This window comes from Artemia franciscana, chromosome 2 (assembly GCF_032884065.1).
Source record: "Artemia franciscana chromosome 2, ASM3288406v1, whole genome shotgun sequence".
Taxonomy (NCBI): Eukaryota; Metazoa; Arthropoda; class Branchiopoda; order Anostraca; family Artemiidae; genus Artemia; species Artemia franciscana.
In genome coordinates this window covers 29,973,296-29,990,050 of record NC_088864.1, presented here as the reverse complement: position 1 = coordinate 29,990,050, position 16,755 = coordinate 29,973,296, and the positions used below count along the sequence as shown (strand labels likewise).

The following is a 16,755-nucleotide window of genomic DNA, read 5'->3' as shown; positions in this document are numbered from 1 at the left end:
GAATTCAGCTTTTAGCTCAGTCTTAAACACTTAAGGAAAATGATACAACTTCTGCATCTCGAACAGAATTTATTTAAAATAAACTTTCTCAGGGTTTTCATAAAATGGCTGTTAGCCTCACCATTTTAAATACAAAAACATGTTTAAAATCGTCATATGCAAAATCGCTAAATGAACTTAAGGAACCAGAACAGCGAACTTAAATGCACAAACTTATAATAGTAAAATCGCCTAAAATAATCCGTCATTTTGTATTCCTAGAGACGAAGACTTGAAATCCCAATTTCCCAAGTTAATCGAGAAACTACGATCTACAAGGCGAGTTAGGCTGGGAAAGCTCACGGAAAGGACTTTTTTTTAACGCCGATTGGCTGTCCAAGATTGAAGTAGTGAAGCTCTTTGAAAAAAGGCAAAACCCAGTACGCTATTTGTGAAATGTTAGGTTCATAAATTCCTGCACAAAAAGAAAAAACATTAGATGCAAAATAAAATACGTTAAATATAGCATTTTCTGTGTAAGCTTCTACCTTTTTATATTAGATTATTAAAATAGTTTGGACTTCCTAATTCTTCTTAAAGTACACTTTAAACTTAGAGACAGATCTGTGCCCTGATTAATTTGTGACCTAGTAGTTTAACCGGGTTTACGATAAATGAAAATATTATTTTTCTTTAGATTTCTGGCAATGTGGTCAAAAGTCCCTTTCAAATAAAGGAATCAAAGACAACCTGATTTTTCATTTTGATCTGTGTTATCTGCGTCTATTTTTGTTCGTTTTTTAATACGCTTTGAAATCACAGAATCCATTAAAATGATCGGATACTTATTCCTAACAAGACATCCCTGATGTGGTTAAGCTGTGAGTGGAGAAAATGTGATGAAAATACATGTATTGCTTTATCAACTAAAGAAGTGGCTATCCCTCTTTTTACAGCAGGAGAATGATGAGAAGAATAATAGAAGAACTTGTCACTTGTATGTGTAAGTTTTCCATAAGTCTCAAACTCAAAACATGTTTCATCTAAGTGTATCAGGACATCCAGAAATGGAAGACACCTATTCACCTCCAATTCTTCACTAAATTTAAGTTTTATATTCATGAAGTTAATCAATCCAAAGAAACACTTCAGAGATTCTTCTTCATGTTCCCACGAATAAAAATATCATTTAAAACGACCCCAGAGTTTAGGTTTATTAAAACTTTGTAGAATTGCCTATACTTCAGGGTCTTCCATAATAATACCAGTTTCCATTGTTGAAAGGAACAATTGGAGGCCCCCACTGGAGGTCCAAATTTATGTCTGTAAAAAATACCTCTATAACAAAATAGCAAGAACTTTCGCTACAAAGAATTGTGAGCGAAAGAAGCATTTGATTTGAGAGTGTAGATTTTTCAGAGACAAACGGGTCAGCAGTAAGTTTCTGATCCAGAATAAGTTCATCCTCTTTGGGATTACAATTGATATTCATCGATTCCACATAAAAACTACCAATTTCGTATCTGCAATACCCAAAGCTTATCTTACTTTTGAAACTAAATTCCTAGAATTTTTGAGGTAAGATTTTTAAGCATGATCAAGTGGCCAATATGATTCTGAGAAAAACTTTCATATCCTTGCTAGAATTGTTAAATGAGGAAATAATCGGCCGAAGAAAATTCTCAGGCTTGTGAGTTTAAGTAAGACTATGGCCACGGGGCCATAGAGCCCCGGGGATAAAACTCTTTATAAGGCTAGAACGTGAATTTCACCTTTTACTATTAGATAAGTAAGATCTTTTCGCACTTCTTGAACACATTCTTTTGTCGGATCAGAAGCTAGTTTTTCGTAAGTGCTAGAATCACTTAGAATCTCTACTTTCTTTTATCATAGTCGTATGGATCTATTACAACTACAGTATTGTCTTTATCTGCTTCAGTAACAGCCATGGAATGGTCTTTGTGTAGTAACCGTAAGGTATATTGTTCACTTTTGCTTAAATTGCTGGATTTGAGATTATGAAAAGAGGACAGGTCCAACAGAGTATCAACAAACTTTGGTGTAACTTCTGTAACCTCTTGAATTTCAACACGGGAGTCGTGAATTGTGCTTTCTGCTTTGGCAATATTTTTACTATGAGGAATATGCGTGGGTATGATTGATAACTTTAGTCCTTTCGATAAAACCTGAAAAGAAGTGCTTCTCTTTAACTTTCTCTTATGGTGCTAAAGACGAAAAGCGGTTGTCCTCCCGAAATATTCATTTTGTTTTCGTTTAGTTGGCATTAAAAAACGTCTTGTCGATCTTTATTTCTATAAAAAAAATCTACTGAACCTAAAAAGAGTTTTGTAAAAAAAAATGTTATCCAGAGCTACTAAGGCATTGAAGAAAGAAACATCTTTTAGGTGGATCTGCATTTTGCGCAGCATTTGTAATTTCATCAAAAGGGGGTTTCTTCTCAGTATTAAGACCTACTGTTAGATTCATCGCCTTTTCCTGGCACAGCTAAACCATACATTTATTTTTACAAACATGCTGCATCAGGAGCTCAGGTTGGAAGATCAATGTTTGCCGTGCAATAAAAACATATTTTGAATTTTACTAGGAACTTGGACGGGAGGGGGGGGAGGAGACAGGGATTCCTGAAATATTGAATAATCAGGACATTAGACCTTGACCAAACTTGGTGGGAAGTAAGAGCTAGTGTGCTAGTTAACCTTTGAGGATAAGAATCCCGTTCGACCTCTGGGAAAGTAAAAGGGGGAGGAGGTTCCTAAAACTCGGTCATCATGACAGGATCGATAACAGAGCCGAGTGTCAAATCGCAACTAAACTTGGCAGAAAGTAAGAATAAACGTTCTAGTTGTACATCTTACAGCTCCATGCTGGATAAGACCTCTCCGGGGAAGGGAGGGTTCCTTAATTCTTGTAATCAGAACAAATAACCAAAAAAAGTAATTGGATTTTAAAAGAATTTTGGGGGAAGTCTTCCAGTTTGGCCTTGAAAAATATGGTCAGATCTCAACCAAACTAGATAGGAAGTAAGACCAAGTGTCTTAGTTATGTGTTTTTTGGGTCTAGACTCAATGAGACTTTTGCGTGGGACAAAATACATTGTTTGTGTGTAAAACAAAACATTCCATAAAAAATATATTCTTCTTAGTGGATGACTTTTGAGTGGTAGTTTTATCTAAATTTGGTTGGGAGTAAAAGTTGTTGTCTTAATGTGCCTATTTTGGGGTCAGCACCATCCTTATTTTAAAAATTCAACTAGGCCTACCATAGAGTCAGTACCAACAGCTTTATATTTTCTACTATTTTTATTACCACCTCCAACTCTTCCTTATTAAATAAATATTCCTTCCTTGTTAAATGATTGAGAATTCTCTTACAATTTACTATAAGATTTCTTAATCCTTTACCATGGGTTCATAACATTCTCTTTATCACTAATTCGATTCCCGTTCCTATCCTCAACTACGACTAGTGTGGACTGGCTAGTTCCTCTAGGTTTCTTCGCACATAAGCTGTATCTCTTACTTTAATGCTATCTAGCCGCATCTTCCCAATCCTCAACAATTTTTTCGTAGTCTCCATTTCGTATCTCCCTAATTCATATTTCAATTCTTGTACTTTCTCTACTTTTATTTTCAGAAAAGATCACTCAAGAGCTTTTTAAAACCCTTCTCTCTTCTACCAATTTTAAAGCTTTCGCCAATTTTCCCAGCTGCTTTTCTAGCTTTCCCTCCTAAAACATCGGCTGCTACATCAAGAAACTAATTTCATAAAATCACTCCTTTCATCTTCAAAATCACACTCCTTGGAGGGGAGGATTTCCCCTTTTCACAAATTATCAAAATTGTCTTATGCTAATAAACCCTGGCGGGTAAACTTGAAATTTTGTAAACTTTACAGATTTGGAATCAGCATTAAAAGCCGAATCTGTTAATACGTATATTCTTGTCAAATTTCCCTTTCTATAGTTAGTTTTATGTAAGGATAAGACACAGAAAGAATAATGGATAGAAATAAGAGAGACAAAGGGTGGTATAAAAATACATTATTTCATACAACTGATCATAAACAAAAAGCGAAATATCACAGATTAAAGCATTTTTAAAGAATTAATTTGCTATAATAAGACGGCACTTACCATCACTATCACGTATGTTAACCACGAAGCTAGGTAGAATCGAAGTGTGCACGGGCGAGGCCGAAACAGGTGAAAATTCGTCATTTTGCGAAGAGCTACTTTCCCAGCTAAATTTTGAACTCAGGTGGTCAACATCATCCATATTCTCATCAGCGTTTTCTCCAAGACAACGTTCAGCTATACTTAATTCTTTCTTCTTTCTTTCTACATCTTCAGCAGCTTTTTGTTTCATTTGCAGAATAAACAATTGCTGTTCCAACAGATGTTTCTTCATAAGAGTCTCACGGATTGAACTTTTCTTGTCGCTCAAGTTACCTTTACAAGCTATTTCTTTGACAATACCATTGGGTGTGCCAATTGATTCACTGATAATTACTGCAAACAATAATGTAGAATTTTAAATTTTAGCCTTTTCAATTACTTGTCTTATCCGACTAACAGTTCAGTTTTGTCCTGATTCTTTTTTTTACGCCGCCAATTTCTGTTTATTGCGAGAAACTGGCAACGTTCTGACCGCTGCGGGTTTTACAGAAAGTGTGGACTACAGGCCAAATTTATGAACATAACATTACAGTTTGGATAGCTGCGTATAAATCTAAGATAAAAAAAGAGCTTTACTTCTCCTTGAGCCAGAGCCTACAGCATGAGAGCAGAAGTGGAGTTTTATAGTCAATGTAAGAGAGGAAGTTAAATAGTCCTCATGCCCGCAAGAGGACTTACATATTTCTATCTATATAAGAGATGATCTGAAGTTGTTTTGCCGAGCTTTCAATTCTTTGAGCTACGATTGTGATTTCAAGAGTATAGTTTCGTTCACGCTGACAAGAAAGCAGACACCAGTCACAAATTGAGGTTAGACTAAAATTTAAGAGTGGTTAAAATGTGCACTGGTTCCCTAGACCTATCAACCAAATTTTTTCTTAGAATAATAAATAATAAAATTTAGAGATCCTGAGTCTTTCCCCACGGGTCCAAGTTATTTTAATATGGAAGATAAACAATCATTCAGCCTTTGTTATACCTCCTTCGTAATATTGATTATTGTTCGAATGCTTTAAGCAATCCCTATATGAACTGTATTATTGGCAATAAGTAATGGCAATAATCAGCTTTACCAGGATGTTCGATAGTATCTGCAACACAATTTACAAAACTGAAAGGGTTTTATCTTAAAATTAACCAATACGAAACACCAATATAGCGTTTTATGTTGGCAAAGTAAAACAATCTAAAATTTAGGCACAATAATACCGTTAGTGCTATCTTCGATGACGTCTAACTTGGGCTCTGACCAGTAACTGATAATATCAAAAATTATTTTCTTAAAAAAATGAAATTTGAAATTTTCAAGCATACCTCAAATTCTTCATTTGTTGATGCTCAATTCAGTGAGTTTATAGGTTTACTGTGCATGTGATAGGGAAGCTTATCAATTAACAATATTCCAATTAACACAAAAAGTAAGGATTAAATGTCGTCAGTTGTTTTAAAAAGTTACATTTATGACCTCAATCGTTTGGTAACATCAGTACATTCCAAGGTACTTCGGGATTTCAGAAAAAGGCAAAAATTAGTCTAATAGCATATACTCTATCACACTATTAACGAGGATCTATAAATCTCCCTTTAGTAAGTGACAACTTCAGCTTCAGTTGGAGATCGCAAACTCCAAAACATTGGTCGCAGGATACCCACCGCACCCTTCTGGATATATTATTGCCTGAAAGTGCTTCTTTTAAACTTTTCTCTCCTCCTACACTAACAAAATATACTTCAACTTTCCCTGTAGGGTTAGTATTTCCACCTATGCGCATTTAATCAGTAACTTATTAAAATGCAAGAAATCTATCTAACATTTGTAAAGGATTATTTCCTTTTGGTTATATGGAAGTGAACTAGGGGAAAAGAATCTAAAAACTTACATTTATCATCCTTAAGGAACTCTTCCTTATCTTTAGAATGTGCAAAGGGGCACTGAGGTCTTAAGCATCCAGATGGCTGACTTTCCCAATAGCAGTTGATGCTGTTTTTTGGCTTCTATAAGAAACAGCAAAACAAAACAAAAATTAAAAACCTATCCAGATTGTCAAACATGGGCTTATGGTCCTTCGTTTGTTGGTCACTCTTTCAACAGTTCCTTTTTTATAAGCTTATAAGTGTTCATTCTGATTAATGCAACAAAATGTTGACAAGATAAAGTTGTGAAAAATCACCAAATAAAAAACAAAATTTGAAAAATAAACATGCAAACAAAGAATTACCTGCTGGAGCTTAATTTTTGTATTTGTTGGAGAAAAAAAACTATTTCTGATATGGGGGTTCTGCAGCCTAGTTTTCCATTAATAAAATTGGTTTGCTGACGGAGAAGGAATAAAATAGATGAAAATTGAACATCAAATATTACTTTTGGCCCATAGGACTCTAATATTGTATGCCATTTCCAAAGAATTCTTTGCCAATGTTTGAATTGCATTCTATTTTTCTATATTACTGCTTTTTGAACAAGGCTATTATGGCTGGTTAAAACTACCAGAGTTTTGAGGTAATATTTTAAAATTAAATATGAATAAACCAGATCCTGGGAAGGGGCAATGATCAAATTTTGCTTATTTAAGTTCCAGAAACTTTTCCTCGAAATTACTAGCCACATTTAAATGGATGCTTAGGTCTTATGTAATGTCAACAAGTCTTCGAACGCAAACTACACCAAAGAAACAAAATATTTTCAGGAAAGTTAAAGACCAGGAAAACGAATACAAATTACGAAGAGCATTGAAGTCAAGCTTAAACAGCATTGCAATCCTTCCAATGGCTCTAGACTGGCATCCGCTTCATAAGATTAGAATACAAGACTGAAAGTCTTGACTAGCAAAGTGATTTTCTGCACATACTCACATATGACTAGTAAAACTAAATTAATTGTCACACATACACTCGAGTTGAAAAACAAAACTCTCTGTCAAGAAAATTTAAGCAGCATTATCATTATTTTTATTGTTATTATTTTTTAGCATAAGAAAAATTACTCAGCACATAATTTGTTTTTTATTATTTGCAAGTGTCTTTCTAGCTTTTTAGGAGATTTGAAGGGGACGGCACCACAGTTTTTGCGGTAATTTATGGCGAATAGGGCCCGGGGCTACATGGACCATGGAAATTACACAAAATCCTGAAGAGAGTCTATGTAATTTCAGCTTGGAGATACAAAGAGAACTTGTATGCCCTCTAATCCGTATCTTCACTTAAAAGGCATCGTGTCTCAGAAAGCACAATTGAAAAGGCCATGTTTCAATTTTTACAATCATTAGTCTTATCAAAAAATTTACAAATCCTATGATATAAGGTGTGGTGGAGACCAGAAGCCATTTGTGACAAACACCAGCTAGACACTATGTTTTAAAAGCTAAAATTACAGCCTTAGGTTCACATTTGTAAGAGAAGAGCTAGACCGTCATAATACTAATTTGGTGAAGGTAAAACACCAATTTGTGAAATATGCACCTTTCATGCTTTGTTTTTGGTGTTCTCTATTGCAATATTAGCCTTGTTATTCACAAGGTCAAAAATTCTTGAATACAAAACAGAAGAAATTGTGATTAATTTTTGAAGAATGTAGACCAGATACTGTTGTTCATTTATTTAGTTATTTATCAAATTTTTGGCATTCATGTTACATTTCTAGCCTCATATTTGTAACAAGTTACTCATAAAAACCTCGAACACCCACTTTGCTGTATATCAAATGCCACTTGCAGAGTATGTACCTGCCATGTTTTGCTTTTGGACTTCTACATTAATTTTTGCCTAAGATTTGCAATCGAGATGCTCAGAAATCCTTTGATAGAGACCAGGAGGAAAACTAGAAGCTATTTGTAAAACAGGTAGGATACAAACTATTATTTATTCTAAAAGACTAAAATGCCAGTTTTAGGGCTCGTTTTGCAATTATGACTTCCATGGTTTTTGAATATCGACTATACTGGATACCAAAACTGTGAAATATGCATCCACACTGATGTTAGTGTTTACAATTTTTAATTATTAACATTGAATCCCTCAGGGCCCTTCCCAAATGATTCCTCAATAATCACAAATGAAAAGAGGCTAATGAAACAAAAACATGTGCAATATGTCAAAACGTACGATATTCGGGGGGGGGGAGGGCAACTACCCAAGGGCCCCTGTTGACCATACAGACTAAAAAATTTTCACTTGATTTTGATTCTAATAAGGTATGAAATGCATTATAATTTAAATATATCAGTGAAACCTCTGTTTTCAAATGGGCTATTAGCACATTTTAACCCCCTTGGCTAGCACAGATCATATATCCCCTGGAAGCATCTCCCCTTTGGGACTCAATGCCTAGAGGGGCTTTAGGGACATCTGGGGGCAGACAAGATATGAAAAAAGTGGTTGGGTGTCCACCAATCGGTTTTGTCATTTCCAAAAGAGAACACCATATCTTGGGGTTCGAAATCAAAAGAGACCCCACCAATATTCCAAGGTCATAAGCTCTACACAATGGTCTATGAAGGAAAAATAACAACAAATGGGAGATAGCAAGCAACAACTGACAACACAGCAAATAAAATTTATGCCAACTAAAAAAAGCAAAAAGATATTAGATTTTACAATGGCGTTTTGTGCTTAAGAACAAAATTTAAAACAGTTAAATGCACAACTTAGATAGGTAACACAAAACTCATATACAACAAAAATATGATACAAATTAACAGGTTATTCTGTTGTAACTTCAGAGTTTCTACCAATTATCCATGTCAAGATTGTGGTGCTTCTATTTATAGTATGCACTGACTTTTGGACCATCACGTGGAATAATTTTGATAACAAGAAAAAAAAAATAAATGAACCTTTCCTTATTTCAGGAACCAATGTTGTCTCTGGAAATTGTTTTGCCAATACTTGCTAATTAAAATACTACAGGGATATCATCAAGTAAGTGGTTGTAACATGCATCTTGTTAAAACAGTAAGGTTAGGAGGTATTTAGAAATAGTATCATGCTCCTCTATCTCAAATTTAAGTCTTGTAATTGGAACTTGAATTCAAGAGTCATGGTACAAATCAGTTACCATTCTATATTATTGCTGGTTTTGCTCTACAGGGTACAAATTCAAGGAGAAATAAAAGGGAGGTGAGGCCAAATCTTCAGTTGTGCCGACAAGTTCAAACAGTAGGAAATTGAAGGAGCAAATAAAAACTCCTGGGATAAACTTTTGTATCACATTTTGAAAATATAAACCTCCATTAACATGCACTTATAAATGCATATTAAGTATTATACATTATTATGCAAATTATTAAACTATTTACCACAACTTCCATATGTCGAAATGAACAATTTGGTCTTGTACAAGCTCCCAGACTCCAATACCTACAGACTACTTCATTGTCTTTAGCAGCAGGCTCATGACGAAATGGACAAAGGTATCCCTAAAAAAAATATATATATATAAAGGATGACAGGTTTTATTATATCAGGTATAGTTTGAAGGTATGTTCAGAGGAACCTAAAAAAAAATACTTGCAGCAAAAACCATAACTCCGCCATATTATAATTTCATATGTGGTTGCATCATTAGTTACAAGCAAGCTGACCACCAACTCATAGTAGGTAGGCACATAGGTGTATACAACTGGTGCATAAATCTCATGCTCAGCCTTCTGGTCAGCAGTGATTTTTTCAAGAAATTATATTTAATTTGTTGACTAAAGTCACAAGCTGGTTTATAGCAACATATATGTATATAGTCTGGGATAAGTTAGGCTTGGCAAATGTGCAGTATTGGCAGCCAATTTACATGTTTCTACATTTGTTACTTCTTTACTCTATGTAACTAATAACTGTAATGATATAACTATAATTGAAGCTGAAAAAAAAGAAAGACATAAAAAAGGAGCTTTTTATTCAGCCAATTTATTCTATTCTGCTATTTCATGAGATGAGTTTGAGAGTTAAATTATCAAGCAGCATTTTTTTTCTCATGTTCTCTAAGAGAAAAAAGTTTTTTACACTCCTTCTTAGCTTGTCATACAGAGGGATAGATACCCTTATTTTATTTATCCAAATTTTTCAGCTTGAAGCTGAAAAAATGCTTTTCAGCATTTTGCTGAAATGAAAATCCTATTGTACCCTATATTACAGAAAAAACAAACAAAATGTCCTGCTATTTTCTCTCTTCTTATTAATTAGTACAGGTCCTTCCCAAGTTTTTCATTTATTTCCTTGTTTTTTTTTCTCTTCCCATTGTTAATGCTCAGTAACTTATTTTTAGTTCATTTATGTTTTTTTGGCATTACTTTGACATAGTGGTTTTTATCTTATTAACTTTTTATGATCAATCTCAGTTTAATTTTTACCTCATGAATGATTTTTCATTCTGATAATTTTAATATTAGCATTCTTTAAGTTTATGTGTGTTTTTATGGTTTTTTCTTTGTCCTGTTTTTATTTATTGACCCTGATTTTTGTGCTTTGCTTAGTCTGACATTTGTTCTTTGCAGGAACTCAGACAGGCAGTCAGACTATCATTTTTTGATTGGCTGTAAGGTTGCTTCCAACAGGCTTGTGTAGGGTCAAAGTCAAAGGTTGTCTTATTGGGTAAATGCAAGGGTGTTCAAAGTAGGAGACCAAACCATTGTAAGGTATGCTTGGCTGCTTGGGCTTAAAACATAGACTGCTTGGTAGGCTGCCGCAGCTTTTTGTTACTCACAAAATCAAACACTTGCAGACCTAAGATCCTTCTCTGGCTCTTCATCTGAAATACATTAATGGCCTTTAGGGTTGTAGCTGATGCATGCCATGTCTCAGCTCTGTAAAGCATCACAGAACTGACAAGAGCATTAAAAATTTGCAGTTTAGTTGAATGACTGATATTTGGTTTTTGCCAGAGATGATGGTTCAACCATATTTCATTTTGCCAAAGATGATGGCTCAACCTGCCCATAGCAGAAGACACTTTGGACATCCTTGCTTAGAGAGAAAGCAAGTCATCTGAACAAGTTGTCAATGATGACACTGAAGAGCTCTGGGGTCACTGCAGAAACTTCATGAACTCCTGTCATGATTTGGGAGAATGGGCTGCACTAGCCATTGACTTGAACAAAGCTATCTGTACTATGATGTAGCCAAGAACATTGAAGAGTCTACATTATTTCCCAAGAAGGCCAGTGAATTCTAGAATCTACAAAAAAGCTTCTCAGTCCACTGAGTCAAATGCAGCATGGAAGAGACAACATTTTACCTTAAATTACCTTAAATCGCAGCTTGGAGCGATATAAGGATTATCCATCCTTGTGATGCTCCATGAGAAAAAAAAGAATTCGTTTGGTGTAGATTGTGGCTGTTAGATTAGACTCTTGTGGATGACTCTGCAGCTTCCCAATTGTAAAGGAACTCCTGGCAGAGCCATTCCCTATCAAGGTGGGACTTGAACATGTCAATTGAAGTAGCAGAAACTGTTTCTTCAGAGAGCTGGTTCCACATATTGATGATTCTTTGGCTGAAGTAGTGGCTTCTATGTCTACTCGTGGAACGCTGCATGGAGAGCTTCAAAGAATGTCCTCTAGTACCAGAATGCAAGGGCTGTGCAAAGAGACCGGGAAGGGTATTTTTAGAGAGAATTTTTTTTGGTTAAAATAATGTCACCCCTTTTCCGTCGGTATGTCAGCGTTGGCAGCTTCAAACGACGTAGTCTTTCTTTGTATGGAAATTTATTCATGTTGGTAACCATCTTAGTGGCACGACGCTGGACATCCTCAAGCAACTTTCTATCTTTTTTGAAGAAAGGGGCTGCCAATGACATTCCAACCTCCAGGCGTGGACGTACAAGCGCCTTATATAACTTCATAAGAACTCTAGGGTGTCGGCTGGAGATGGTTCTTTTTATGATACCGAGGGTTTTATTTGCAGAAGATGAAACAGACTTAGCATGGCTGCTAAACTTTAATTGGTGATCTACAATAACCCCAAGATCTCTTTCATCGGAAACAGCAGAAAGGAAGTTGTCTTGAAGGAAATACTTATGATTCTTGTTATTTTTGCCAAAATGAATTACATGGCATTTGTCAACATTGAAAGTCAGAAGCCACATGTTAGCCCATCTTAATAGACTATCAAGATCTGTTTGAATTGATTGCTGGTCAGAGGGAGTTGCCGCTTTTCCAACTAGTTTTGAGTCATCAGCGTAAAGGGTAATAAGATTTGAAAGAAGGGTGGGTAATTCGTTAATATAGAAGTTGAAAAGTGTTGGTCCAAGAATAGTGCCCTGGGGCACGCCACTTAATACAGTTGTGGGAGAAGAGAAATGAGGAGTTCCTTGCAAATCAAAAACTCTGACACTCTGTGATCTTTCAGAAAGGAAGCCCATAATCCACTGTACAACACCTTTGTTGACACCTGCAGCCCTCAATTTGATTATGAGGAATTCATGACAAACTTTGTCAAATGCTTTGGACAGATCAAGAAGAATCATGTCGACAGGAAAACCCTCATCAAGCAGTGTAGTCACTAATTCATATGTTTGGATAAGGTTAGTGTCCACAGATCTACCAGATCTGAAACCATGTTGTGATGTGGAAAGGATATTATTGACCTCAAGATGTTCAATTAGAGCTTTATTAACAAATCTCTCAAGCACCTTAACAACTGCAGAGGTGATGCTTATGGGACGGTAATTCTCTTCTGAGTCTCTTCGTCCCTTTTTATGGATTGGGGTTATGTAAGATGTTTTCCAATCATGCGGTAGTTCCCCATTTTGAAGAGAAAAACCGGAACAGCATGCACAGGGGGTAGCTGAGAGCTTTTCGACACTCCCTAAGAAGACGTGGATGAACACTGTCTGGTCCCTTTGACTTATTTACATCAAGCTTCTCAAGGCTATTGAAAACCATTAATTCACCTACTGACAGGTCAGGCATAGGGAAAAGCACTTCATACAATGGAGGATCTGGTGAGGAGGTGCCTGAATTTTGGGTAAAGGCAGAAGCAAATTGTGCATTTAGAATGTCAGCCTTATCTATTGGAGATGAGTGTAATACACTGTGGTCAACAAGGTCAGGAATAGTATGATGATTTGGGTTTTTAGAAGAGACATGTCTCCAAAAAGATTTTGGGTTTAACTTGATCTCAGAAGCCAAATTTTCCTTGTAGGCAGATTTCAGTTTTTTTACAGAATCTGTTACACGATTCCGTACTGCCTTATAAAATGACAGGGTCTCCTGGTTCCTCTTCTTCATATACCGTTTCCAAGCTCTAGATTTCTGGTTAATCAGCTTCTTAACTTCCTTAGTGAGGAAGGGAAGTGTTTTGGGCTGTTTCCTAAAAATAACCCAGGAATGTTTCTTTTCAAGAGCAAGAAGAGTTTTTTTGAAATTTAGCCACGACTCATTGATGTCACTGGTGATAAGCATTGACCAGTTTGCAGATGAAAGTTCCTGCTGTATTGCCTCATAGTCGGTGAAAGTCTGAGGACGAAATTTAGGTTGAGGACGACTATTTAGGGACAACACAGACAGAATAACTAGGTGGTCACTACTAGCAATTGGCAGTAAATAATCATTACAAATGAGGGAATCAGTATCACGCAAAATGACAAGGTCTAACAGCGAGGGATTCTGATCAGCTCTATAGCGTGTAGGCTTATCGATAGTCTGATGAAGAAAATTATTTGATAGGCAAGATAAAAAAGGTGAGTCTCTACTATTAGATGAAATATGTCCAGTTCCTTCAACCCACTCAATTGCAGGAAAATTAAAATCTCCAGTGATTATTAACTCAAATGAGCTAGGAAGGGAAATTGAAGATGTCATTTCATCAATGATACTTTTGAGGGCCAATTCACTATCTTCAAGGGAAGGAGCACTTGGACTTCAATAAACGCACCCAAGACGCAAATTTTTATTAGCAATGGAGATATCAAGCCATACACTTTCTATCAAAGATATATCAAGCATAGTAGGATTTACAACACTAACCTGGATACCATCTCTTACATAAACACCAACTCCCCTTCAACAATTTGAATGCTCCAAGTTGCTAAATAGTTGATATCCCAAGATCTGTAGGGATGTTTCAGTAACTGCCAAAAAACTATGTTTTGGTAACAATTCAACAAAACTCGCAATATCTGCTGCTTCCTCCCTAAGAAGCACTTCGGATTCTAGAAGCTTATTTGTCAGACAGTCAACATTGCTTGAAAGAACACAGAAAGTATTTTCAGAAAGGGGCTTCTGACTCAGGAAATTTGGCTGTTGAGACTCAGAGGTAATATCAGATATAGTACTTGAAAAACTTGAATCCACTGAATTCTGACATGACAGAAGCAAATTATTAGATATAACATTTGAATTAACATTAGCAGAAATAGCTCTTAAATCAACATGGGAAACATTTGGAGAAGGATTGGATGAAGCTTCACAAGAAATATCAACTGACGATTTATCAAAACGAAACACTGGGGAAACAAAACTATTTACATGAGGATGCGATGATATAACTAGGTTTCCATCGTGGATTGCTTTGGAGGGGACCGGGGTGGCACTTCCCAACTGAGATGAGCAGCCTCGTTTTTTGGAACGATTTGGCCCTTGAAGATCATGAGGTTGGGCTCACCTGAGCTTATTCTTCTTTTCAACTCCTCAACTAAAGCCTTCCTCCTGTTTCTCTCTGTCTTGGATGTGTCACCACGAAATTGTATATCCTCATGGAGCTCGCGGGAGCGGTTGATGATTGACCTTTTGATGTCCAGGCTTGGGACAGTAAAAAGGACAGGAGGAGGGCATGCAGATGGCAGAGAATTAGTAGGGATCAGAAGTCTTCTCACATTATTGATGTGAACGTCTCTGAGCTTATACTTTTGATCAGTATAAGACTTGATGAATAGTTGGTCATTGGGTTGCAGAGGGATCCCAAGCGCAACAATGTTAAGGGCTCTATGTTGTCTGTCCCTTTCTTCAGAAAAGTGGTGCTGGATCTCATTATCAAGATGCTGGGTAAGATTGGTTTTGATGCTTGTTGTCTCTTGAAGAACTACTGTCTGGACTTCGGAATGCATTTCAGAGAGTGAGCATTTTTGGGACACCCGGGTTTCCAGTGCTGACACTTGTGATTTTATCTCACTGACAGTTTGTGAGATTTCAGCTTTTAAAGATGTTTCCAAGTCTTTTAAAGATGCTTGGACAATTTCTTGAAAGGCCGCTTGAGATGGGATTTTATCAATAATCTCATTTTTCATGCTATCTATTGTAGCTTTTACAATATTCTCAACACTAGGATTTTGAGTATTAACAGATGTTGATCCGTATTTACATGCTGGGCACTTGATACAAATATCTACACATCAGGGGATTTTTGTGATAAGCAGATATTCAGGTTCAGGCATGTCTAGACACTCAGTACATATCCACTTGTCACACCCATCACAAAGAATGACATAAGAATCATTTTCTAATGCAATATTGGAGGCAAGACAATTGTTGGATCCTTTTTTTGGACTTATATGAGTCCTTTTTGGTCTTCTACTTGATGTGGCCTTAATTTTGCTAGGTGGCAGCATGATATGAGAAAAAATCGCTAGAAAAAAAATGCGGGGAAAAAAAAAGCTTTCAGCCAACAGATATCAATTTATCACGGGGTTTTCATAACATGGGGAACCTGTGGGAAGCGCGGATACTCAAATCACCTATCCCCAGCAGTTTAAGGATGAAATATCCCGCTGGTACCAATACGGCTCTTCGTGTTTGTTATCGCTCTCTTCTGCACAGGTTTCCCCAAATGCAGAAAATAAATGATTCAGCTTATGCAATCTGTGGCTTTATAAAAAAAACAGATACTTTGCAAATTTAGACCGGCAACACTGTATAGGTAAATAATGAAGAATGGGAAGATGTTACTATTAAAACTAAGAAAAATTACAATTTTAGAATTCACTTATAAATGGCAATTTTTTCTCCCTTGATAGTTTTTTTTTTAGAAATAAGTTTTTAAACTTTTGGTTACTATGGACTGTTTTAACATTTGGGGCCTCATTAAGATTCTCAAAATGTAGTTTCTCTCAAGAGTAATTACTAAACTATGAAAGAGCATAAAAAGGCATTAAGTGATGTGTTTACTTTTATCCTAGCCAAATTATGTCTAAAACCTGCAGATTTACTACAAAATACACCATTGAATTCATGATTGTAGAAAATCCTAAAATGGAAAACTCACCCCCCCCCCCTTGATAGGCTTATACAATGAAAAAGTCAAAGTTAATTGACTTCTTGATATCTCGGAAACAGTTTAGGTTAGGAAAATGGAACTTTCAGGGACAGGTCTCCAGGCTAAAGTATGTCCTGGGAAGGTATTTTAAAGTACTCACCTCTACTCCTTCTCCCTCTAGAGGGCCCTGAAATTTGTCTATGACAGGTCTATACCTACTGAAGTTTTGACAAAACAACATTTTACCTTAATTTGCAGTTACTAGTTGCTTTTACTCTGCCTTTAGTTCTGAAAATGCAATTCCTGTTATTTGAGCAGGCCTAGAATTTTCAGCCATATCAATGTTTTTTTCAAAATTTAGGAAATGTATTTGCATATCTTTAATACCATATAAAACGGAA

The 16,755-nt window shown here is 36.0% G+C and overlaps 1 protein-coding gene across 5 annotated transcripts in view; it reads right to left on the bottom strand.

The window, feature by feature from the left end:
• The window catches only part of LOC136039992 (zinc finger CCCH domain-containing protein 11B-like), a 33,418-nt gene that overhangs the window by 11,725 nt on the left and 4,938 nt on the right, over nt 1-16,755 (bottom strand). For all 5 annotated transcript variants that reach the window (XM_065724083.1, XM_065724074.1, XM_065724079.1 and 2 more), the window contains exons 2-4: nt 9,469-9,588; nt 6,055-6,169; nt 4,133-4,507 (exon numbers count right to left, since the gene is read on the bottom strand). In XM_065724083.1, the coding sequence (XP_065580155.1) occupies nt 4,133-4,507; nt 6,055-6,169; nt 9,469-9,480 (502 nt within the window). In that variant the 5' untranslated portion in view covers nt 9,481-9,588. The remainder of the gene's footprint in view (nt 1-4,132; nt 4,508-6,054; nt 6,170-9,468; nt 9,589-16,755) is intronic.